The sequence below is a fragment of the Diachasmimorpha longicaudata genome, chromosome 3 (assembly GCF_034640455.1).
Source record: "Diachasmimorpha longicaudata isolate KC_UGA_2023 chromosome 3, iyDiaLong2, whole genome shotgun sequence".
NCBI classification, from domain to species: Eukaryota; Metazoa; Arthropoda; class Insecta; order Hymenoptera; family Braconidae; genus Diachasmimorpha; species Diachasmimorpha longicaudata.
Genome location: NC_087227.1, coordinates 9865129 through 9888454, shown reverse-complemented (window position 1 = coordinate 9888454; position 23326 = coordinate 9865129). Strand labels below are relative to the sequence as shown.

At 39.1% G+C, this 23326-nt stretch overlaps 5 protein-coding genes across 14 annotated transcripts; 2 read left to right on the top strand and 3 right to left on the bottom strand.

Moving 5' to 3' along the window:
• Positions 1-372: 372 nt before the first annotated feature.
• LOC135160545 (protein obstructor-E-like) lies at positions 373-2611 on the bottom strand. Its single transcript, XM_064117194.1, has 4 exons — positions 2452-2611; positions 1481-1804; positions 928-1324; positions 373-608 (listed from the first exon to the last, which is right to left on the bottom strand). The coding sequence occupies exons 1-4, from the start codon at positions 2489-2491 to the stop codon at positions 479-481; spliced, it is 891 nt and encodes a 296-aa protein (XP_063973264.1). The 5' UTR covers positions 2492-2611; the 3' UTR covers positions 373-478.
• A 30-nt stretch (positions 2612-2641) lies between these two features.
• Positions 2642-7682, bottom strand: LOC135160527 (sodium/potassium-transporting ATPase subunit alpha-like). 2 transcript variants are annotated; one of them, XM_064117155.1, is made up of 10 exons: positions 6668-7682; positions 6198-6510; positions 5995-6120; positions 5511-5917; positions 5006-5269; positions 4565-4879; positions 4084-4489; positions 3590-3878; positions 2894-3475; positions 2642-2725 (listed from the first exon to the last, which is right to left on the bottom strand). In XM_064117155.1, the coding sequence occupies exons 1-9, from the start codon at positions 6929-6931 to the stop codon at positions 2905-2907; spliced, it is 2955 nt and encodes a 984-aa protein (XP_063973225.1). In that variant the 5' UTR covers positions 6932-7682; the 3' UTR covers positions 2642-2725; positions 2894-2904. The 2 variants fall into 2 exon arrangements, with proteins under 2 accessions (XP_063973225.1, XP_063973224.1); XM_064117154.1 differs by having other exon boundaries at positions 2711-3475.
• Positions 7200-12104, top strand: LOC135160549 (uracil phosphoribosyltransferase homolog). The gene is made up of 7 exons (XM_064117199.1): positions 7200-7433; positions 7551-7593; positions 7677-7826; positions 8383-8527; positions 8593-8723; positions 8937-9000; positions 11831-12104. Exons 1-7 carry the CDS (start codon positions 7297-7299, stop codon positions 11857-11859), a joined length of 699 nt encoding a protein of 232 aa, XP_063973269.1. The 5' UTR covers positions 7200-7296; the 3' UTR covers positions 11860-12104.
• LOC135160553 (SH3 domain-binding glutamic acid-rich protein homolog) lies at positions 12052-16129 on the bottom strand. Of its 3 annotated transcripts, none has more exons than XR_010298583.1 (6): positions 15745-16129; positions 14449-14631; positions 13769-13921; positions 13620-13660; positions 13112-13393; positions 12052-12818 (listed from the first exon to the last, which is right to left on the bottom strand). XR_010298583.1 is itself a non-coding variant. In XM_064117203.1 (5 exons), the coding sequence occupies exons 1-5, from the start codon at positions 15787-15789 to the stop codon at positions 13231-13233; spliced, it is 585 nt and encodes a 194-aa protein (XP_063973273.1). In that variant the 5' UTR covers positions 15790-16128; the 3' UTR covers positions 12052-13230. The 3 variants fall into 3 exon arrangements, 1 of the variants encoding a protein (XP_063973273.1); XR_010298584.1 differs by having other exon boundaries at positions 12052-12682; XM_064117203.1 differs by having other exon boundaries at positions 12052-13393; positions 15745-16128.
• Positions 16130-16521: 392 nt separating this feature from the next.
• LOC135160540 (uncharacterized) lies at positions 16522-23117 on the top strand. Of its 7 annotated transcripts, none has more exons than XM_064117189.1 (6): positions 16522-16656; positions 17634-17657; positions 17803-18142; positions 18249-18900; positions 19852-19911; positions 20775-21714. In XM_064117189.1, the coding sequence occupies exons 2-6, from the start codon at positions 17637-17639 to the stop codon at positions 20812-20814; spliced, it is 1113 nt and encodes a 370-aa protein (XP_063973259.1). In that variant the 5' UTR covers positions 16522-16656; positions 17634-17636; the 3' UTR covers positions 20815-21714. The 7 variants fall into 7 exon arrangements, 4 of the variants coding, with proteins under 4 accessions (XP_063973259.1, XP_063973257.1, XP_063973258.1 ...); XR_010298581.1 differs by lacking the exons at positions 16522-16656; positions 20775-21714 and adding exons at positions 16718-17085; positions 22584-23117 and having other exon boundaries at positions 18249-18906; XR_010298582.1 differs by lacking the exon at positions 16522-16656 and adding an exon at positions 16718-17085 and having other exon boundaries at positions 18249-18906; positions 21343-21714.
• The last annotated feature ends 209 nt before the right edge of the window (positions 23118-23326 follow it).

Sequence of the window (23326 nt, the reverse complement as noted above, 5' to 3'; positions counted from 1 at the left end):
AATAGCTCCCACATAAATAAACATGAATTTAATGATCGCGAGACAATTCCTCGTCGACGTCCCTCATGTTTTCTGTCAATTTTTCTTAAAAGAATTCTTGAAAAAATAAAAGAATCAGATTTCACACACTTCGAAATGAAAGTGATGCCCCAGCTGACTGGATCTCGTCGACATGTAGAAGTCGCCAGCGTTCATTGACCACTTGGCGAAAGTGAGAAGATCATTCATCCATTGACTTGAGACCTAGGCCTTCTCCACTGATCGATGACCGTCACCCGAATTTCCAAAACCACTTCCTCATTTCCACCAACCACAGTTCAGGAAACCGAAAGCCACACGTAACATCAATTATCAGTGGAAAAATAAATCATCTGTGTTTACGTAAAATGATCACTTTATTTTACAATTAAAGTACAATAGAAAATGATGTATATAACATTTTAAATAATAGATATCTCTAGTCAATAGTGATTGGATATTAGGCGGGTGTTTTCGTGGGTCTCGAGCTTTTTCGCCTGCTGAGACCACCTGTGGGTTTTGGTTTTGGTGGGGGATTCTCCAGGGCGTCCAATTCGGCATCAGTCAATTGGCCTTTGTACCAGTCTTTGCTATAATTACAAAACAAAATACTTTGCTGTATTTAATAATCCACAAATATGTAACATCTAATTACAAAAGAACCAAAGAAAATAAATCTTAAAAACTGGTCCTAAACATTCATCACTCATCAATAATAATCAATCAGCCGATTGAATCGACACTCATGACTTATTTCCAATTAAAAATAAAATCTCCAGAATGTTATCTCTGCAGTGAAAGGCCTCAGAGGCTTGTCATCAAGGAGGGGCTTTCTCATTATCATAATGCAAAACACGTTCTGTACCCCAGAGGGCATCTTTGCTTTGTCAATGATGAAATAAAACTTACCACTCAGGAATTTTTCTCGCCCAATCGCACTTGCCAGTGCGCTCGTCGAACGCCTGACCAATCTTACAACCATTTCTCCTCGGAATTTCCCCATTAACGCAGACATAGAAGTATTGACAGTCCTCACTGTCTGCATATCGTGGGTGGGTCGCTGCCACTGTCTCGTCGACCTTCGGGCACGTGAAGTTGAAGAGCTCTTTGGAGCCACAGCCCTTCTTCTGGGCTTCGTCCGGCCAGTTACAGATACCGGTTTTTTCAGAGAATACGAGGCCGTCTGGGCACGTTATCATGTTGAATTTACCCTCGACGCAGTAGTAGAAGGTGTCGCAGATATTTGGGGTCTCGTGGGCGAAGTAGCCGTGCATTCGGGGACAGTGGGGAGAGGGCTGGGGATCCTCTGAGAAGACAAAGCTAATTAAAAATTATGTGGAGCACTGGGAAACTAATGAGAGTTGTTCTTGTCTTTTTGTACTCTTCACATCTCAAAATAAAATAAATATAAGGAAATCCTTTCTCCAAAATATCTACCATTCCTCATAAAAAATTCCCTTACGTCTATCCGGTCGTTTACTGCAGTCGATTCCAAACGGAAGATCGCACTTCTCCTGCTGAGGACTGAAATCATTGAAGACAAGCCCATCCGGGCACAACTTGGCAGTGAACTTTCCGTCTCTGCAGTCGTAGTATTTGTCGCACTGTTTGCTATCCGGAAAGAAGCCATTTGGCTCCGGACACTCCTCGGGTAGATCAACCTCCTCATACTCCTCCTCGTCTTCAGGAGCCACCGGAGCCGCTGTCGTCTGCTGCTTGCGATAGCCGATCTTTCGTCTGCCCTGCTCCGCCGCCTCCTGCTTCCTCGTCAATGCTGCTGTCAGTCCTGTCAAGGTCATAATGGTATATGAGGGAGAACCAACGGTGTCCGGTGAATTTTAAACGAGTTTACTGAGACCTCCCCAGCGACCGTGAAGCAACGAATCGCCCGGTCGACCTCGACTACTTCAAGAAGAAAGCGTGAAAGTGCTTCGATGTTTTAATGTTTAAACTTGATATACGTGTGACAACTGCTTTCCGGTTTCGAGAATTTTCTCACAACGAAAACAAGCGTTTCTTCTCGAATATTCCACTGTTATTCGCGGGTAAAAGTGACTGAGGCCAACGGAGATGTCAATGAAAAACCCTTTTAAAAATTTCCTCATCAAATTGACCCAGCAAACTACACGAGAAAAAATAACAACATCAAATTTGAAGGGCTGCACACCTTCCATCCATAAGGGCCAAATAAATTCTAAATATTCCCGACCAATAGGATCTTCAAAAATGAAAAATCATTCAACAATTCGTTCTCCCAGTGAAAACCAATTCGCGTGAATAATTCAGCTTACTAACAAAAAACTTTCAACAATTATCCAGTGCAAGAAAAAAAAATACCCGATGAAGAAATGAAAAACTGGGTCATACACTTTCGAGATTATCGAGGCTAGAAAAACCGTCGAAAAGCCATGAGAAAGTCCTTTCGTGACTCACCGACACATGCTAGAATCAGGCAAAGAGTAGTGGTCTTCATCCTGACGGATGAAAGTCTCTGCACACGAGTGTCAACAATTGCCCTCTTAATTTATTTATTTTTTCAAATGCGCTCTTGTAGATGCAAAGCGTGATGACTAGAGACTACTGGGGCGTCGTGTGCCACCAAGGATCTTATATGCCTCCCCCACTTTCCACTCGTTCTTGCGTGTCGGCGAGTTACAACACCCGGCAATGCGCCATACGTAGATGTGTCCAGGTGGAGCATTATTTTCTACCGTTTAAATTTATTTATCTTCACCAACAATAATAATAATAATAGTATTCACGAATTTTCGAGAATTTGGATTAGAGAATCTGTTGGTATGATCCTTCAGGACACGACCACCAGCTTCACCAGCTGCTGGGTAATAATGACAGATATTCAATACTCAATACTCACTATCGGATCCATCAATACGATGTCTCGCGATCCCACCAACCCCCCGGATGTCTCCTGATCCACAATTTCCTCAGCTCATCATAAACAATAATCAAAATGGCGTAAGGAACTCCGGGAAGCCACCAGTGGGCCTTGAGTGGATACGTCTTGAGGACCACGTCCATGTGAGGAGCGTAAGAAACCGCACAAGCCATCAAGATTTCAAATAAAATTCCCAGATTCAGCACCCAGTTGGTCATTCCCTGACGGAGAATGGAATTTCTCCTCGTCTTGCAAATGATTGCGTCCGCCACCTGGACTATCACGATTGCCACGAAGAACGCAGTGTGACAGGTGTACTCCAGGACTTTGCGCTGCTGGTAGGACCACTCCTGACCGTAGCTGTCCTTCAGATCGTTCACCGCTGGGTTATCCCAGGCCGCTCGCAGCCCCACCAAGTCCCCAGGCCAGAACCCATGCTCTGCCATCACTACGAAGTAGGTGAAGAAACCCGCTGCCATTTCGATTATTCCGATTTGTCCGTAGGACATGAAGACTAATTTTCTGCTGACTAAATGGTCGGTTTGGGGGATCCGCGGAGGTCTGCGGGACATAAAGGAATTTCGGTTGACGGAATTTTTATTTTCATTCTATCAACTATGAGATTTTTGCTCGAGGTATTGATTCTGTTCTTTATGAGTCAGAAAAATTGTTCACCTCTTTATTAAATCACTCTCCGACTCTTCATAGGCCAGAGCTATTGCCGGCCACATGTCTGTTCCCAAATCGATACACAGAACGCAGATAATGCCGACAGGGAGGGGAATCCCAAACGCAATGAACGCCAGGAAGGGTGTTATCTCCGGGACATTACTGGCTAGGGTATAAGCGATAGCTGATTTCAAACTGTCGAAGATCCGTCGACCCTCTTCGATTCCCGTGATTATCGAGGCGAAATTGTCGTCGAGGAGGATTAAGTCAGCTACTTGTCTGCTAACATCTGATCCTGATGATGAATTTAAAATCTCTATCAGCGATCATCATAAATTGGTAAAAATGAACGAGTAAAAATTTGTTTGATGTCTTTGAAGTTCATCTCCCCATCGACTCATGAATTCATTGATTGATTGATCTATTTATCTATTTTAATGATGATTTCAATGCTCGCCTGCAGCATTCATCAAAAACTTATAACAGACAAGAACGCAAACCGGTAATTCCCATAGACACTCCAATGTCCGCCTTCTTCAGTGCTGGAGAGTCATTGACCCCGTCACCAGTGACAGCAGTGATCAAGTGCAGTCTCTGACAGCTCTCGACGATTTGGAGCTTCTGCACTGGTGAAGTTCGCGCGAAGACAATTTCCGGGTGGGTTCTGATGACACCATCCAACTCTCCATCCCCGAACTCCCGGAGTTCTGAGCCGGTGATGACGATCGAGTGGGCTGAGTCGACCTGGGGATCTTCTGTGATTATTCCAACCGCTTTGGCTATTGCTCGAGCAGTGTCGGGGTGATCTCCCGTCACCATGATGACTTTCACCCCGGCGAGGCGACATTTGTAGACAGCATCGGGGACGGTTGGCCGAGGGGGGTCGATCATCGCCATTAAACCCACCTGAGAGCGTTCAGGGCAATTTACGGGGTTTCAAATATTTCAATTAATTTTATAGTAATGAAAGGAACGTCTCACCAGCCTGAGATTTTGCAGTGGAAAATTCGGAGGGTCTCCAGTGAATTGGAAATCCCTTGGGAACAATTCGTCGGGCAGCTCCAAGTCAGCGAATCCTAAAATCCGTTCCCCATTTTTCGCGAGATCATCGCAAGCGGCGAGATAAGCTAATTTCACGTCATCTGTCAGTTCTCGAGTCTCGGAACCGAAGGAGACCATCGAGCAGTGTTCTATGACCCTCTCGGGGGCTCCTTTGAGGGACAGGAGGTACCGGCCGTTGGAGGAATGAATGTTCGCTTGATATTTGTCCGTAGAATTGAAGGGAATCTCAAAAATCTTGAGAGAAAAAAAACAGACAAAAAATATTTTTGTTCTTCTATTCATTTATTTCTCGAGTTGCTGATTAATCAATTTTTTTATCTTTGGAAAATTGATCTTTTCATCCCTTCCCTCATGAAATACCTTGGTATACTGCCTCCGAAAGAATGCCGCCCCACCCTTGACCAGCACCTCCAAGCACTTGAGAAGGGCAGCCTCAGAAGCGTCTCCCAAAATCTTTCTCTTGTTCAGGGGCGGAGGGGGGCCAGAAATCGGCGCCCACTCGGCCCTGTTGCACAAACTGGCGATTCTCGCCAAGTTATTGAATCCAGGATTGTTGTAGTACCACCGCCAATTGTGCCCAGCCATCACCTCTCGCAATTTTCCGTCGAACCACAGATGTCTGACCTGTAATATCCGGAACTACTGACTCAGGACTTCGTCAAATGAGTTCAGGAGTGCGGAGGCATGACATGTCAAGTGTATATAATCCTAGTGAGACGTTGGAATATCTATTAGAGCTCTGAGAATTCCATTACAATTTTATTGATCTATAGAATTTTTGGAGGAACTTTTTTCCCAGGATTTAGCCAAATAATTTTTGCCAATTTTGCCTCGCACCCCCGAGGCAACAATTCAGCGAACATACTGTCATTTTATTCTGCGTGAGAGTACCAGTCTTATCGCTACAGATAACCGCAGTACATCCCAGAGTCTCAATAGCCTGAAGATTCTTCACAAGACAATTTTTACTCGCCATCCTCTTGGCAGTGACTGTCAGACTGACAGTGACAGTGGCGAGGAGGCCCTCAGGCACATTAGCCACGATAATTCCGATCAGAAATACGAGAGACTCGATCCAACCGTAGCCCATCGCCAGGGACATTATGAAGAACGAACAACCAAGGAACACAGCCCAGCAGGAGATGTACCTCATGAACAAGTTTATCTCGCGAGCGAGTGGAGTCGGCCTTGGAGACAGTCTCGAGGTGAGTTTAGCCACTCTTCCCATAACCGTTTGATCCCCACATGCCACCACCACCCCCTTACCTGTACCTTTGGTCCAGAAATAGAATTTTAATTGAAATTTTATAAATACTTTTGGCCCCATAACTGAACCTCGAGTGATTTACCTTCAATAACATTTGTGGAGAAGAAAATCATGTTCTTGCTCTCAAGAATGCTTCCCCCTGATGTCATTGATGATCTCAAAAGTGGAATTGACTCACCAGTTATCGATGCATTATCGACCTTAAGACCTGAAGCCGAGGGATTATACCAACGAGAATGAAAAAGAAAACGATGAGAAAAGTGAAAGGAGAAAGAAAGGCATTACCTTGACATTCCAGGATTCTAATGTCAGCAGGGACTCGGTCACCGGTTTCGATGAGGACAATGTCCCCAGGGACTAATTCAGTCGCATTGAGCTCCCTCCTTTCACCGTCCCTCAGTGCAACAGCTCTTTGTGGGAGAAGTTCGTTGAATGTCTCCATGATTTTAGTGCTTTTTGATTCTTGATAGTAACTGAACATTCCGGTTAGCATTGTTAGGAGTACCAGAACGACGCCGAGCCAGAGGTGGTCTTGGGAGGGGTCTTCTTGGGTCGCTGATTCTAAAATGTAACTGCCGAAGCAGAGGAATGCGCCCGCCTATCGATGGAAATTTATTTTTAAAGACTATTTTGAGGAAGATCTTGGTATTTTTTCAACTGAAAAATCAGCGCATTAATGTGGGTTTATGTGAATCATGAAATCCTCTCTGAAATTAACCCTGTGATAAATGAATGAGAATTGAAGATTTCCAGACCCATATGAGCGTCGAAAATCCTCCACAACAGCATTTCGTTAATTTCCAAAGCTCGGACGTCTTCTTCGGGGGCGTCAGGGCATTAGCCCCGAATTCCGCCGATAATTCCCGAGCCCTCGAGGACGATAACCCTCTCCTCACATCAGTCCCCAAGCCCTCCAGCAATTCACTGATCCCCCGCGTATGCACATCTGTGTCAATATCCTCACGAAGGGAATTTTTATCGGTTACCCCAGCCTCGGGTTGATTACTCCTACCAAACATTTCAATTTCACATCATAATTCAATTTGAAAAACGGAAGCCGAAGCGACTTCCTCTGCAGTTAGACTGAGACGAAGCGGTTCAAGGTTAATAACTGTCGGTAAGAGATCCCCTCCCTCGATAAAAAAAGCCTCAGCGTCGGTAAACGTCGGCAAAGCAGCGCTCCCTCAACAATCGAGTGCACCGACCGGAAGAAAACAGAGAGATGCGTGCGCAAGTCAATGTGCATCATCAAAATTTCCTGTTCAATGCCCAATACATTATCACACTTTAGCCTGAGCTCACCGCAGTCTCGTGGTTGTCGGCATCCCTCGATGTTTAGACCAGATCTCCCAATCTCACCGGAATCTCCAAATTTGCCACTATCATGGGCACTGCAGACACAGCTGTTGTGAAAAAACAGGGGTGCGAAGGCAATGACCTGCTGGACGAGTATGGAGTAAATTTAAAAATTCTCCCAACCAACGCTCAAGTTAAAGAGCTCCAGACCATCCTCCGCGACAAGTGAGTTATTTCGCAATTACATGATAATGAGACCGCCTGTCACATGGCGAGAAAAAAAAATTGGTGAGGTCAAGAATCTCTGGGTCTTATTTTAAATGTATTGTTCTCTTTATTCAGGAACACGACGAGAAGCGATTTCAAGTTCTACGCCGATCGTTTGGTAATTGACACAAAATTTTTTTTTTTTTTTCGAATTTTTGTCCTTTGTGGGATGACGAAATCCACGTAATGATGAAATTCTAGATAAGACTCGTTATCGAGGAGAGTCTCAATCAATTGCCATTTACTAAGTTTGTGGTGACCACTCCAACTGGCGCCAAGTATAATGGGCTCAAGTACCAGAAGGGGAATTGTGGGGTGTCCATTGTCAGGAGTGGAGAAGCTATGGAACAGGTAATTTATTTATTTAATTATTTTCCTCCGGAAATTATTCTGACCGATTCCAGTTGTATTGGAAATAATGAAACTTCCTCAGTCATTAAGATGTTTTTCGGAGCTCATTTGTACTAATTCCGAAAATTGCTCTTTTTGAAAATGGTAAAGGTTTCCTGCTACTCATTTATAATCGATAAATTTGCCCTTATACAAATGACCTAGGTAGAATCGTAACGAATTTAGTTATACTCGTCATAGTATTTAGATTATGTACCCGTGTTTCCTATAGTTTCAGTGAAAATTCGTCAGAATTTCATGGAAAGAACGTTGGGTTTCTTTATTGATCATTTCCTTATTACACTTCATGCAAAAGCCTCCATAAAAATCCCATTACTTCGCCTGAAGTAAAAACATTGAAAAATAATTACACCCGACATTAACTTCACTGTGACTCTTTTTCTTTTCTACTTTTCCTACTTTTTTATCCTTCAACCGCTGCTCTCAGAAATTTCCCACATTTGCCACTTTTCTTCTGAATCGATGACGTTTGCTATTGATCTATTGACGTTTCTAGGGGCTCAGGGACTGCTGTCGTAGTATACGAATCGGGAAAATCCTCGTCGAGAGTGACGCAGACACGCACGAAGCCAAAGTTGTTTACGCAAAATTCCCAGACGACATTGCCGATAGAAAAGTCCTACTAATGTACCCCATAATGAGTGAGCATCAATAATTAAATCCTGAATGAGTTCACACGTGATTCTGATCAACTCTCTGTTTCCAGGCACAGGAAATACTGTGATAAAGGCCATTGCGGTTTTGAAAGAGCATAACGTCTCTGAAGAGAATATTATTCTTTCGAATTTATTTTGCACGCCACCTGCTGCCAAAACTCTAGTCACTGCCTTTCCCAAGGTAATGATATTCATATTATTCGCATGAAAATGTCAGCATCATGAAATTTATGAGCTTTGGTGAATGCAGAAGACCGCAAAATCATGAAATGGTTCAGACTAGAATTTTTCATTCTTCAAAGATTGAAATAGTGCAATAACCAGTTCGTGCAATCTCTTCATTCACGTCCTAAGATGTTTATCAATTTAATGACTTGAAAATTGTCAATTCCAGATGAAATTCTTAACGTCAGAAATTCACAACGTCGCCCCGAACCACTTCGGACAGAAATACTTTGGTACGGACTGAATAAATAGTAATAACATAAACTACTAGTTGATAAATGAAACCAACAATTGAGTAGCCATAGATCTTGCGAAAGCTGCAAACTACTGAAGGTCACATTAAATTAACAATCACGGTCACCAGAATCATTATCTCGAGCCAATCGTCACCCTCAATTCCTCATAATTCTTGTAAATAATGCATGGTAAGCATTGAATGAAATCATGCCATCTATTTTTACTCCAGTGCAATGATTCCGATATTGTCCTGACTCGTCCAAGTATTTTTGAAAAGGAGTTCAGAGTATTATTTTCTCTACTTCATTCGACCTGGCAGTTTTCAATCTAATTGAGAAAAATTTCGGCCAAATATCCATTTACTTGAGGCAAATATTTATTTTTTCCATATTCCTCCAGTGGAATTATTGCTCGTCAGCTCAATTATGACAATTATATTGCTGTAGAGGATAACAATGTTACTTATGACTTTGAGCGAACTACGTAATTTATTATCAACTGAAGAAAACGCTTATTGCACGATTTTTTCAACTGAAAGAGTTCACGAATCATGAAAATTTGAGAAACAAATATTAGATATGTATTTTTTTATTTAAACAAATTCAGGTACAGCCCATTGTAGACAAGTCTATGCTTTGACGTCACAATGCTTCGTACGAGCTGTGACGTCATGAGCCAGACGTTTGTAGTCGTCTATAGCTCGTTAAATTTCCGTTGGTTAAAAATAATAAAAAAATTGTATCTGATATTTTTCGTAGCTGAATATCTGGCGAAATATTTATTTTCTCAATGTGCTTGACATTCACAAAATGTCGAGCAATTGAATCTGCCATTCAAACATTTCATCGCCGAATATTTTATTCATGGCTAAAGGCCCTCGGGCGATGGCCAGTTGCAAGGTCTCGCGATCAGTTGCAACGAATTTCGTTAAAAGTAAAATAAATAGTCTATTCATCAACTGATAATCACGCACAGCTCTTTTATACCTTCATTAGATTGTAATTTTCAATTTTAATTTTATCGTAAGACTGTGTGCATATACTTTGATATTAGTTTTTAAGCAGTCAACTGAAATAAGGGGCTTATGATTCATAATTTTGTTCAATTTGAACTGCTACGATGTTCTTCGCATGAAGAGATACTTCGTTGTACTATAATGCATTATTTTGAGATGATATAAATTTAATTGTGTGATTCACCACCAGATACTATTTCATTATGAATCTCTTATTTTCTATCGTGACGTCAAAGGAAAATTATTGTTCAGTGGTTGTGTGAGACGTCAGTATCGAGAGGTGGTGGAGGAATTATTTATATTTACCTTTACTATGAAATATCGCATAATTATTGATCTGAGGTGCAATATTTTCCCTTTGCAAAGGGAAAATATCTGTTGTACTTCCTGAGGGTGCGGCATAATTATTTAATTGGAAGAGATTGAAAGAAGCTGGAAAATTTCATTTGGATTTGTAACTTGAATATTTTCAAGTATTTAGAATTGTGAAGTATTACTATATGAAATATCCATGAAAGATCGCATGGAGGAACCCCCTTTTGAAAAGAGATTTTGAAAAAGAATATTTATTTTTTTATAGTTTGAAAAAAGCATAATTTTGATTGTCTAATTTGAATAAAATATTGTAAATTTCTCTGATGAAGAATGTGATTTTTAAAAATATTTAATTTTATTTTGAAATCAATTTTTATGGATTTACAAAAAATCAGTTTCTTGTCGAGAAAATTTTTATTGCTTGTTTTTTTCCTTTACCACAATTGTCTGTTTCTGGCATTTATGTACGAATTGATTGAAATTTAATAAAGTTCATTAAAGATAGGGTAGTGGGAGATATCCAAGTACTTCGGAATTTTTCGCCAGTGAAATTCGTTTCCCCTTTTTCAGTAGAACCAGAACTTTTTTTTAAATCCAATGATTTTATTTGATTTGTTTAGATCTGAATTTGAATCTCAATATTAAATAGTTAGATTTCATTTTTTTAATGTGAAAACTTTTGTTGAAAAATAATCTTCATTCTTTTTTTAGAGACATTGAATATTAAAAGAGAAAACAATTCTGTGGAAAATGTAACTTGACTGGCGAATTTGTTAAAGATGCTTGGATATTGTTAGTGTAGTTATTATTCACTGGGTTGCATATTAACGAAGAGAAAACTTTGTGAGAATTTATAATTGATTACTTTTTACTTGCATGCAGTATGAAACTGTATCGATTAGAATAATGTCGATGACATAATATGAAATGAAGAACATAAAAATATAATATTATATACATGATTTTTTTGTACGCGAGTACTTAATCATGTATTTGTTAAACATTTTTAATGAATAATGAAAGCGTCGAATGATGGGAATGCGGAGAGAAAAAATTGTGAATTTATTATGATAAATTATGGAATAAACTGTGAATTTTAAGACACATTGATGTTGATTTTTATTTTTATTTTTTTCTCAACTTGTTTTCTAAAAATAATTCGTTCTTTATCTCTGAGCAATTACGTGGTCTGCCTCATTACGGTGGCACTGTTTCTATAATTAAACTGTTTTCATAATGATAAGGCAATTAATGGAGTGGCCATAACTACTAGATATTTTGAATGATAAAACTTCAAATAGCAAATTATTTTGATAAGAAATCAATTTGTAGGAAAAGACGTCGTGGCACTTCTTTTATCGTATCGTATTTTCTTTTTATTAAAATAGCTCCCTTCAATTCCTCCCCTGATATAATTCTATTGCGAAGCATATTTTCGTCTCATTAAGAAATTTAAAAAGCGCAAAAAACTTAATTATATTGATAATTGATTTCAGGATGTTCAAATCGAGGAGAGAGGCTGTGAGAGGAGATAAAAGTAAAAAAGGAGCGAATATTGAATTATTGAAGACAGTTGGGTGAGACGAATAAATTTCTAAAAATAATCATTCCAACTCTGAAAAACTGAGGATCACCTCGTGAATTTCGTGAAAATGTCCTAGTCATAATCAATTCATCAATCTTACCAAAAATGTTATAGAAATTATATCAAAGAATATTGTTATCTATCATGTAATATTTTTATTAGTAAATTCATGTATTTATATAACAGTTGAGTCGTACATCATTCATTGAATATTATTCTCCATTCTCTTTTTTTGCAAATATGTTGCGCAATATATTTAAAATTTGCTCAGTGACTCGAAGTAACATTAAATACTAACAGCCATTAATCAAAATTGTACAACTGGAAGCTGAAAAATTCACTTCCTAAACCTCTTTCCCCGTAGAGGAAAGCTAATTATTATTAAAGCCCAATTAGTCGTAACAAATTTGTCGAGTAAATCGATTGTTTATATTTTATTCTCATTCACAGGCATTTTTTTAATCTCGCCGGACTAATCCTAGTCATTTCCGTTATCTTAAACCTTATTTGTGATATTTATGGGGGCAAAAAATGTGCAATTCCTCTTTCGTAGAACTAAATGAAGATCATGCCAGCGGAAGATAGTGATTTACGCATGAAAATGAATCAATCGTCCTGTTCTATATTTGACCACTGGAATAACGACTCGAATAGTTTTCCAATTTTTCGTTCGATGAATTAATGAAGAGTAATTAATGTGCAAGGAGTCCTTTTACCATTGAGTATTCACGCATTAATGGAGGCTCCATAAAAGCCAGTCCCACTGAGAAAGTTTATGTTATTGAAAAAGAAATGTAGCTAGAGAACTAGGCCGCTTTCTTCTATACATAAATATACGTTCTGTTGATTTCTGCTATTTGTGATGGATTCTCATGAGCAATTATCATCTTGATGAGAGACTACCGAATGTAAAGGAAGAAATAGTTCAATTCTTCAGTGAATCTGTGAAAACTAACGAATAAAAAAATTCCACGTGCCCTATTTTGCGAATATCATCAAAATTCCTCGATTTACAAAAAAATATCACAACGTCATTTTTGTAGGTTACAAAATTCTCTACAGAAAAGAGCCTGTGACTTTTCCTGTGAACTCGTTACTCTCGAAAATATCTGCGAAATGGTACGATAGATATTTTTCTATTCATTTGTTTTTCTCGATCAACAGAATTATTAACGAGAAATTAAAATCTCACAGTTATTCCGTCGTTTGTCTTCAATCATCTGGCAGTACTTGTTGACTTGGAGTGACGTTAATGGAAATAATGAACATAGTAGAAAATTAAATGAGTGCATGTAATACTCTGTCAGCGATTTATTCCTCCTTCTCTTGGTCATCGGATTTCTCTTCATTTTTGTCGATACTATCGTCCATTTCTCCATCATCAGCTTGTGATTTTGTTGATAAATCATCATCTACAGTCTTTGATTGGTCCTCGGTGTCTTCCATCGTCGAATGTTGTCTTTCATTAACTTCACTACAACAGAAGTAAAAAAACGTATAGTTTATCAAAATAAATGTGAAACATTTACTACCAGCTTCACTGGTAGCCTTGTGACAACTAGTGTCATGAAAACTTGTCGTAAAACCACCAATTGAAGTGATAATTCTATATTTAACGAGTGATTCATCGATTCAAACGAATTTATCACACGTTTCCTGAGTAAAAACGCTCATAACAATTATATCGCAACGATATTTACCTTTCGGAGGGAACACCGCTGACATCTTTATCGGTGGACGCCTGGAACAACAATCAATAAACGTCATCAACGAAGGCAATAAATAATTAGGAAACTTTTAAAGCAAAATTGATGAACTCAATATGCATATGGTTCAGTTTTTAAATTACCTCTCGACTCGATGTATTTCCATTTTGCCTGACATTCATGTGAACCTCTGTATCCTGATCAGCAGTCCCCTCCGCCGAGCTGTCTAGGGAAACAACTTTCAGGAATTTCTCCAATTCGTCGATCTCATTCGCCAAATCGAAATCCTCGTAATCCTAAAGCAGAAATAATTTTTTTATACCATTATCTTATCGGTTTAATTAGTAGAGTTGCACTATGAGTATCACGAATGGTGATAACTTTATTCGCTAGAAAGTCTGACGATAACTCCCCAATCTTTCCGGTTTTGTTAATTAAAAATGAGAGTGACCATTTCTGTTAATTAACGGGCAATGTCCTTCAGAATATCCATACTTGCTTATCATATTCGTGCCATTATTAAAAATATTTTTTTTACTCTCTCACTCAGGCATGTATGATCGAATTAATGGTATTTCCAATCGATTTTCATTCAGTATTGATTGAATTCCGTATATTCTTTGTCACATAAAGTCATTCTCCATCTCTCCAGATGTTTTTGAGTCATAAAAAATCAAACAAGAGTATAATGCGTCCATTCACAAGCGAAAACTCGTCCCAAATTCAATGGGATAGTTTTAGAAATGAATGAATGCTATTCAATCATAAGCAAACGCTCATCACAAGCTCAGCAGAAAAAATCCGTCATAATATTCATAATTACCCCACAATAGTCCTCATCATTGAAGATCTGAGGTGGTAGAGGATGTTTGTTATCCTTGGCGTTGCTCATCGACTGCATATACTCCTTGTCATCCTCCTTTCCTGGCTCGGTGATGTCAATGACTTCATACTCAACATTTTTACTGTCGAGGATCATCATCACCCTCTGCTGGCGCTTCTTCACCTATTGGAGAACACGTACATCATATGACAACAACCCCAGGAATATTCTCACGGGAATTCTCACTGACGAGTCACACCTGCTTTTTATTGTCTGCGTGACTCTTTGCAATTCTTTAATTAGCATGAAACAACGAGTCTACTGAGTCATTCGCGGAAGTAACGCCTTAAATTCAAATCAATGACAGGCGAATCGAGACGAATAAAACGTTTCGCTCTCTGACGAATGACAAAATCACGTACTTTAATAGTTGACCTAGACGTTCCACACAATTGCACAATACGATTAGTGCAGTAATTAATTAATGGACTTCAATGAAGCCATTTTTTATCGACTATTTTACGATCTACAAACATTGTCATCTGTCATTTTCTCTCAAACCCACTAGTTCCCGAGATGTAGTCAAAAAAGCTAATGCAATTTCTGTCGCAATATTCCTTGTAATTCCCCCCCAACAAAATTCATAATAATAAACACCGGATCGATGTAATCATCCCACCGGATGATTCTAATAAACCCTGACATTACCCCGACTACGAACGAGAATAGACCTTCCACCTGAGTCCACTAATTCAATTCAACAAATCAAAAAATACATTTTGATCAGTCCGTTTTGTTAGTCTCAAACCCATCGTCAAGAGAGTCCGACATTCGTTCAAAATGCCCCGAATTCCGATAAATCATATCCCCTAATTTCCAATAACCTCATCATGGTGATCCTGACCAATTACCGAGGTTCTCCAGGCTGCGAAAATGAATTTCAAGATCGACTACAACTACTGACATTTCTCAAAAATTCACTGGTTCTTCAGACACAATAAATTTAATCGAATAATAAATAAAAATTGGATGAAATCTCAGCAATGCAAAACGAGTCACCAAAACAATCCGAGAAACCTGAAAAAGCCCAAATGATCTTTAAAAAATGGAGACAAATCCCAGTTGTTCATCTCACTCAACACCTCATCATCACGATCATCACTAAATCCGGGTAACATGATCCCACGTCGAGAAATGTCATAAGTACAAATGCCCGAGTGCCCAAGGTCTCTCCGATAATCGCCAAAAACAAAACCGTTTCCACGAAAAAACGTAACAGAAACCTTCAATACTCACTTCCTTGTTCCCACTGATCCCAGATATGTAAACCTTCACCACCATTTTGCCCCGTAACTCTTAAATCACAGAATCCGCACTATCAACTGCACGAGAATGTCAATAATTTATTTATCGACGACCCAAAAACCCCAATCGTTTTTCGATTAATTCATTAATTAACTGGCTAAACGAGTGTGAATGTTTGCGCGTATGTATTCCACAAGCCAACTGGCTGGTTATGGACCTCCCTGTATCATCAGGTTATTGTATATATAAGCAAAATGAGTAACACCAGGAGTGGGGACCAGGCTCAACTGTTTCTTCTCCCCGTTGTCTTCTTCGGAGGATATCTCTGATACTAAGAAGACTAGCAAGATTTTCGTTAAGACATTTTTTGCAGAGGAGACTTTGAACTACAAAAAGGACCAGGTGAAGGGCTCCGTGATTATCAATTCCATCGTTAATATTGATAAAGTGCGTCGAGCATAAAGAAAATCTCGGAAACTTCGTCCGGATTTCTATTTTACCTTTGACTACGTCATCAGCGCGGAGTGGAGGGGGAACCGAGCGCCGAAGCGCATTGTAAACCACCCATTTATTTTTTTTATAATAACAATTAGAATTTATCTGATATCAACAATCAATTACGACAATCAATTATAACAAATTCACTCGAAACTGACGAAGGGTTAACGTCGCCGTTTGAAAAATAAACAAATTTCCCGCGCTCATCTAGTAACTTTCTGCTGAGGCTAGTGATTTCACTAGCCCGCCATTAGTGGCGGCACTGTAGACCGATCCCCCCCCCCCTTCGCGCCTAATAATCAGACGCTTGGCACGCCATTTGCTTTTCGTTCCCTCAGGCATCTACAGCAGTGTGAAAAGTCATTTTATTTCCGTTTCCTTCAACGCAAAACGTCATCAAACAATGTAAGTACTACCACCACCACTACTCCACATCCATAAAAAATTAATTTGCCACCAACGTAATTGATTGACCGATTCATTCGATTGTTACATTTCATTCGGATATGGAGCCGCACACACGATTCACCTCGCCGGCGTTCCCTCCCTCGCATTTCTCTTTTTTTTTGTCTTTTAACCAAGTGTTCCTCCCTTGTTTCTCTTGACTCCGTACTTTTAATTTATGATTACTCAATTAATAGTGGGGAATTCGCCTAGATGAGGCTAAAATCCGGGAATGCTCCGGTTTGAAGTGGCTTTGATTGTCTCACGAGACCTTGAAAGCGTTCACACGATTGATTTGTGTTTGTAATTACTCGGTCATGTTCCTGAGAAATATTCTAGTCTATGCGTTACTCGACCTTTGGACATTTTAATTGGGACAACTCCTCGCAGGTATCGCATTGTTTTCGAGATATTTGACGGAAATGTCGATATTACATAACCGTTTCACACGACAACGTGGCTTCGTGATGCTGGCTGTCTAGTCAAGTTGAGAAATGAAAATATTACAAATATAAACTATAAAAACATGGCGAGGATGTCCAAATGTTTTCTATTATTTAATCATCAAATTCATTCATTATATTCCGGGAGGAAAGGAAATTATCAATAGTTAGTGTAGTCAAAATATATCTTGCAGAGAATTATCAGTTACTATTTTTTCATTTTCATTTTTTACAGCTGCCATTAAGACAAAATTATGGCACATAAAAAAATACATAAAAACATCATATTCCATTACTTGATAAAGGAAATGGAGGCTTGAAAAATCGCACAGTGAATTTTTTGAAAATTTCGTTGACAAATCAATTGACATGAAATATAATTCCCTTCAACCAAATATTATTCAACATGTTTATAGATACAGCTATTTATAATTAGCTGTACCACTTGTTATTGCTAAGTTTCTAATCGAAATGTCTCGTCTTTTTTTGTTTCAGAAAATGGTTTCCTCAAATATGCCGGTAAGAGCTTGTTTTTGTTATTTTTCAGTTGTTTGTTTTTCCTGCACCTTGTAGGAGGATTATTATCGTTAATAAATGTTAATAAATTATTAGTGTCAGCTCCAGCGAATTATGAGTTACGAATAATCTTTTTTTCCTTTCAAAGAGGAAGACCAAGATCTTCGTAGGTCGGCTACCTGAGAATTGTCGTAGCGATGAGTTGCGTCAATTATTCCTTCGTTACGGGGAAGTAACGGAGTGTGACGTCATGAATCGTTATGGTTTCGTTCACATGGCGCGTGAGGAAGACGCGGCAGCGGCTATCAAAGCTCTTCACAATACGAATTTCAAAGGAGCTACGATAAATGTCGAACAGTCGACTGGAAAGTCCCGAGGGGGTGGCCCAGGTGGAAGACGTGACGACAGACGGGGTGGCCCGATGAGAGGAGGTCGTGGAGGAAGAGACGGTGGGAGGGACAGCAGACCCGGTCCCTATGATCGCAGAGGTAATTAGAGGATATTGAAATCACAATTGGGAAAATGATATTTTTCCTCCAATGTACCTCGAATGTAATTATTTCACAACCTTATCAACTTATTCTCCAATTTCAGGAGGTGGCGGGGGATACTCTGACTACGGTAACCGGGGAAGTGGTGGTTATGGAGATCGTGGTGGTGATTATGGTGGCCCAGGGGGTGGATATGGTGACAGAGGGGGCTATGGCCAGGGAGTAGGTGGAGGTGGCATGGGTGGATACAGTTCATCAGCTCAGGGTATGGGTGGAGGTGGATATGGGCCCTCAGGTGGCTCCGCTGGTGGGTATGGCCCCAGTGGTACATCAGACTATGGAAGAAGTGGTGATTATGGTCGACCTAATGACTTCGGTGGTCGATCTGACTACGGTAACTTCCAGTCTGGTGGTGGAATGGGTGGGGATTTCAATCGTGGTGTGCCTGGAGTGGGTGATTATGGACGTGGGGATAATTTTGGCAGTGGCAGGGCTGCTGATCCGTATACACAGAGAAATGATTATGATCGTAATGCTGCTGGCCCCATGCGCAATGGCGGGGGAGCTGTTTCGTCGGGGGGATATGGGTCTGGATACTCTGATGGAGGCCAGTATGGCAGGACTATGGGTGGTGGACCCTCCTACAACAGCGGAGCACCCAATTACAACAGTGGACCTGGGCCTCAGACCGATATGTTCAGCAGACGCCCTGGAAATTCAGTCGCCAGTGGAGGTTACCCACCTGTTGGTGGAGGGTAATTGTTATTATCTTTTTAATTGGTATTTGTGAAGTGGTGAAATGGGATTGGTTTTGAAAAATTTAGAAGAATTTTTGGATGATGTAGCTTGCTGACTACTTTCACATAGATAAATATTTTTATTCAAAGGATTTTGCCGTACAACAACGAACTTATACTTCATCGAATGACGAATGAATGACTTATTATTATTTCGTGCATCCTAACTATTTTTTTTAATGGTGCCTTGAAATTTGTGGAAGCCTAATCGGACAGTTTCACTAGTGAACGGGAGGTTTTTCCCTCAAGTGAGATTTCCCCTGTGCTTTGACGAACGCGGTACAGGGATTGAGGGTGGAAAGGGGGTAAAATCGTAAAACTCTGAATGGGATTTGCTCGAAAGGATATATGAACGAGAAATAAAAATTTATTACGTTTTTAGTGCCTCAATCTTGAGGTACTTCGACGTAAATCTGGTCGGAACCTAGGTGCTGTAAATGAATTTAAATTCTGAGGTATTACATTTATTTACATGGACATTTTACGTACATGTTGGGGACTTCCCATTCCCCATTTTCCCGTTTGAAAGCAGGTTTTTCAATTTCAGTTACATGACGCTCATATAAATTCACAGTGCCGTGCAGCACTTATTTTTTAAAGTATCAGGCTTTACCAGTTCGTACAATTGCCCAGGATGGAGACGCAGCTGCTATGAACCCTGTTAATGCCACTATTATGGGTTGCGTCACTCCTTTCAAGAGACTTGACTCTTTCAATTATTTCAAATATTTTGCAAATAAAAATGAAATTGGTTCGATGTATTTCAAGATATTCTCTTGCGATGTTTTTCTATGTACGCAAAATCCTACGAAATATTTTCAAGCAAAACTATTCCCAAATCGCATTTCACTGAATTCCCCGGAAGGTTCCTCAAAATATAATTAATTACTTTTTTTTTTATTCTTAAAGTTATACCGAAGGTTATGATAGGCCAGACGCTTATGGACCCCGTGGTGGCGGAGGTGGCCGGTAAGTAAAAACATCTAATTACGTCAAATTTCATTATTCCTCTATTTCGTACATTTTTACGAGCGCAATTGAGTGCGTCCATCGTTCTTGCGACTATCGTTACTTTCGAAAAAAAAGTATTCTGTCGTCGATAACGAAATCCTTGACATCTGAGTTAACGTATAAGGTGTAACGTATTATGATATTCTAGTTACTGAGTCAATGAAATTCATGAATTTATGAGTATAAATTATCCTTTCCTTACTTTGATAATTACAATCTTTGAGGCTCGTTAATGCGACCTTGCGTATGTGCGTTGAGCCAGCGAGCGTTCGAGCGTTGCGAGCGATATATCATCGGTCATAATGCGATTTCAACCCGCCGATTATTGCCTGACAGTTCCAATGACGATTTGCGTTAGATTAATGCGTAAATTTAATTACTTAGGATTTTCATTGACATAGTGTCGAGACTGTCGTCATAAATAACTTGTCATTGCTATTTTTGCACAGTCGACACTGCTATCTCGAGTGAAATTAAGAAGGATTCGATGAGTCTTATTCGATTCAATAGACGAGTGGTAAGACGGCATAGGTCGATCTTTAAATTGAGGAATTTAAATTTTTTTATTTTCGGAATCCAACAGTTAATTCAATTTTTAATTGCTCGATAAATTTTGATATAATCGACTTCTGTTACCATTCTCCTAATGAATTGTCCTCTCGAAATAGCTACCCATCAACAATAATTAAAAACGTTACATCTTATACAATCGATTTCCATTCAATCGAACTCACCGCGTGCCTAGCGCCAAAATCTACCATTAACCATAAATAAAAATCCTGAAAGCGATGTGATTATTTTCTCATTTTTTAATATTTTAGCTTCCCAGGTCCGGCAGACGCAATGCCCCCGAGGTACTAATGCGTGTACCCCCCTCGATATTAATTAAAAGACGATAAATAGTCGCGCACCGTTAATGACATTTATTCTGTATAATTGTCAGCGGAGAGCGTGTCAGAATGCGAACAAAAACAAAATAATTTCATGGGAAGAAACAGGAAATAAATTTTGATAATTAAAAAAAAAATGTCTCCTATGCCTCATCGTCCTGCCTTCTAATATCGAAGGACTGTCCTGCGTCTGGCGAGCATTCACTGTAAACACTGAGTTCACCTGAATGATTGAAACAACAAATAATACATTTAAACACGGTATAGTTCGATTTTCCACGATACAAACCGTGAAAATTTTTACGATGAAAATAAATAGCGTTAAGGTACATTAAGTCTACGTATTTGATTGTTTAGGCAGTATCAGAATGATTAATTCTGATTTGAATAGTGCGTATCACCCGACTAAGCTGTAACGATACTTTTTGTTCAACCTTGAATTGATAATAAAATACAATTGAAATTAGATCGAATAAGCATAATTGTTTTTAACCTGCAGAGGACGAAGAATTTGGAGAAGAGGATTCAATGGTGATTAACAGAAAGAGGGACTAACTTTAATTTTTCAATTGATAGCGGACACGATAGGATAGAAGACGAGTTCATGGTCCCCAATAGTTTAGACATTCACGTAATTAATGCGATATGTGCGCTGTAAATGGTAGAATCTTAAAGAAAATACTGTATGATTTTTTATGATGTAATGAGCATTGCAAAAATGTTTTAATTGTTCAAATCAATGATTCCTTGAACTACTAGCAAGGATTGATGTGGAAAATAATGGAATTTTGTACATGTGTAGCACAAAAATGATGAATAAATGACCGAATAGTAGACTAGACAAGCGTCTTGTTGCGTTCGTCGAGAGTAATCCGTGGGCGCACAGGTGTCACATTTTTCATTTCTTTTGATTGTTTTTTTTTTGTTCTGATCCTATGATGAACCTTTCTCTTCCCTTCCTTTGAAAGAGAGAAATGCTGACGAGACGGGCTTGGGGTCGACTATTGGGACTCGCATTTTTTGGGGATAGACAATTATTGGGGTGGGATATTTATGCTGTAGAGGATTTTTAGAATTTAGAACTCTTTAGACAACTGAGTCAAACTATCTTCGATTACAAGAGAACCTTTTAACATCCAAATCCTATTTTTTTTAGTTTTTAGTAATCTTTGAATTTTTCTCATAGTTCAGCCCGTCACTCCTATTATCTAGAAAAATCGTGTTCGTCTTATTATCTATGAACACAATTCTAATGACCACGTCTAGCGGAAAAACGCGCGCCCAAATGCGTATTGCGTAGAGGACCGACGAATTGTGATCCGAAAAAGAGAAAAAAAAATAATTCTCATTAAAGGTATGTTATTGAAGCGTGCGTGCGCCCATTGCTTTCAATTACTTAGAAAATACTGCGCATTTATTTTCAGTTTTCACAACAATTACACTTTACTCATAATCATCTCTACACTATCGTTCGCATTATCATTCATATCACAGTCTCTCTAGTATTGGTGGTACAGGAGCAATGTTTACTTCATTATTTAATTTTCTGATACATGTGCGATGCGGCGAGAAAGCCCTCAAGGAAGAAAAAAAAATTCTAACAAACATTTAAGAACAAATGATTAACGAAACTCGTTGCGAATTCATCTTTGTTAGTTAATGGCCGGACGTGCGTTTTATTATGTACTATTTATTTCAATTAATTAATTAAGGCATGAGTTAACAAAGATTTTTTGTCAGATGGCAGCCAGGATGAGGAGACATTGGATGCACTGAGATGAACTCAGATACTTGAAAAAAAAATATAAACAAATTGACCATTTTTTGTGGAGCTGATCTGGCACTTCACAGGGGCTGTTTCCACGTCAGAGGATACCCTAAATCTGAACGCAGGAACAATACTTTGATTGATCATGATAAATGATGAATACATAATTTTTTTTAATGTTACAGAATTCCATTTCCTCCTGATATTTAATGTTCAACCCATTTTTTATATATTGAGCTTGTGTACATTTTCCTGTTATTCTTAAAATATTTAACGAGGAATTTTGAGGTTACATTTGGAAGAATTATTTTATTGGCTCGAATAAAAGGGTAGGAGCTGTTTTTTTTTCAATATCTGTATCACTTAAATTCAATCAATTATTATTCAGATCATTTAGATGGCCTCAGCTATATCAATGGAATACAATAAAAAATAAACCCCATGTCATGAATATCGCAACAAAATATAAATTAAGTACCAAATAAAAAAATTATTGACTTTCTTAATTATCGATTTTTTTCATGTCCAAGATGTATTTCAACAATTTTCATTCAAAAATTAATTGTTTAAAATAATTCTATCGCTGGAATCCCATATTCTCTGCTTCGTCGATCAAGCAGTGACACTAGTGACTGGTTCTCTCCATAGATGTCAGCAGCTGTCTACTACCAAGCAATTTCAGCGGTTGAGTGAAAATTTAATGAAAATCCTCACC

Excerpts from the sequence above, each read along its gene's own strand:
- LOC135160545 (XM_064117194.1), bottom strand. The coding sequence starts at position 2,491 with ATGAAGACCACTACTCTTTGCCTGATTCTAGCATGTGTCG. Across the intron at positions 1,325-1,480 it reads CAGTAAACGACCGGATAGAC|AGGATCCCCAGCCCTCTCCC; the intron begins GTAAGGGAATTT and ends TTGTCTTCTCAG. Across the intron at positions 609-927 it reads GCGAGAAAAATTCCTGAGTG|CAAAGACTGGTACAAAGGCC; the intron begins GTAAGTTTTATT and ends TTGTAATTATAG.
- LOC135160527 (XM_064117155.1), bottom strand. The coding sequence starts at position 6,931 with ATGTTTGGTAGGAGTAATCAACCCGAGGCTGGGGTAACCGATAAAAAT. Across the intron at positions 4,490-4,564 it reads CACTGCAAAATCTCAGGCTG|GTGGGTTTAATGGCGATGAT; the intron begins GTGAGACGTTCC and ends GAACGCTCTCAG. Across the intron at positions 3,476-3,589 it reads GAGAGTGATTTAATAAAGAG|ACCTCCGCGGATCCCCCAAA; the intron begins GTGAACAATTTT and ends TATGTCCCGCAG.
- LOC135160549 (XM_064117199.1), top strand. The coding sequence starts at position 7,297 with ATGGGCACTGCAGACACAGCTGTTGTGAAAAAACAGGGGTGCGAAGGC. Across the intron at positions 7,594-7,676 it reads AGTTCTACGCCGATCGTTTG|ATAAGACTCGTTATCGAGGA; the intron begins GTAATTGACACA and ends ATGAAATTCTAG. Across the intron at positions 7,827-8,382 it reads GTGGAGAAGCTATGGAACAG|GGGCTCAGGGACTGCTGTCG; the intron begins GTAATTTATTTA and ends TGACGTTTCTAG.
- LOC135160553 (XM_064117203.1), bottom strand. The coding sequence starts at position 15,789 with ATGGTGGTGAAGGTTTACATATCTGGGATCAGTGGGAACAAGGAA. Across the intron at positions 13,922-14,448 it reads ATGATGAGGACTATTGTGGG|GATTACGAGGATTTCGATTT; the intron begins GTAATTATGAAT and ends TTTCTGCTTTAG. Across the intron at positions 13,394-13,619 it reads AGCGGTGTTCCCTCCGAAAG|TGAAGTTAATGAAAGACAAC; the intron begins GTAAATATCGTT and ends CTTCTGTTGTAG.
- LOC135160540 (XM_064117187.1), top strand. The coding sequence starts at position 17,038 with ATGCGTTACTCGACCTTTGGACATTTTAATTGGGACAACTCCTCGCAG. Across the intron at positions 17,086-17,633 it reads ATTGGGACAACTCCTCGCAG|AAAATGGTTTCCTCAAATAT; the intron begins GTATCGCATTGT and ends TTTTTGTTTCAG. Across the intron at positions 18,901-19,851 it reads TACCCACCTGTTGGTGGAGG|TTATACCGAAGGTTATGATA; the intron begins GTAATTGTTATT and ends TTATTCTTAAAG.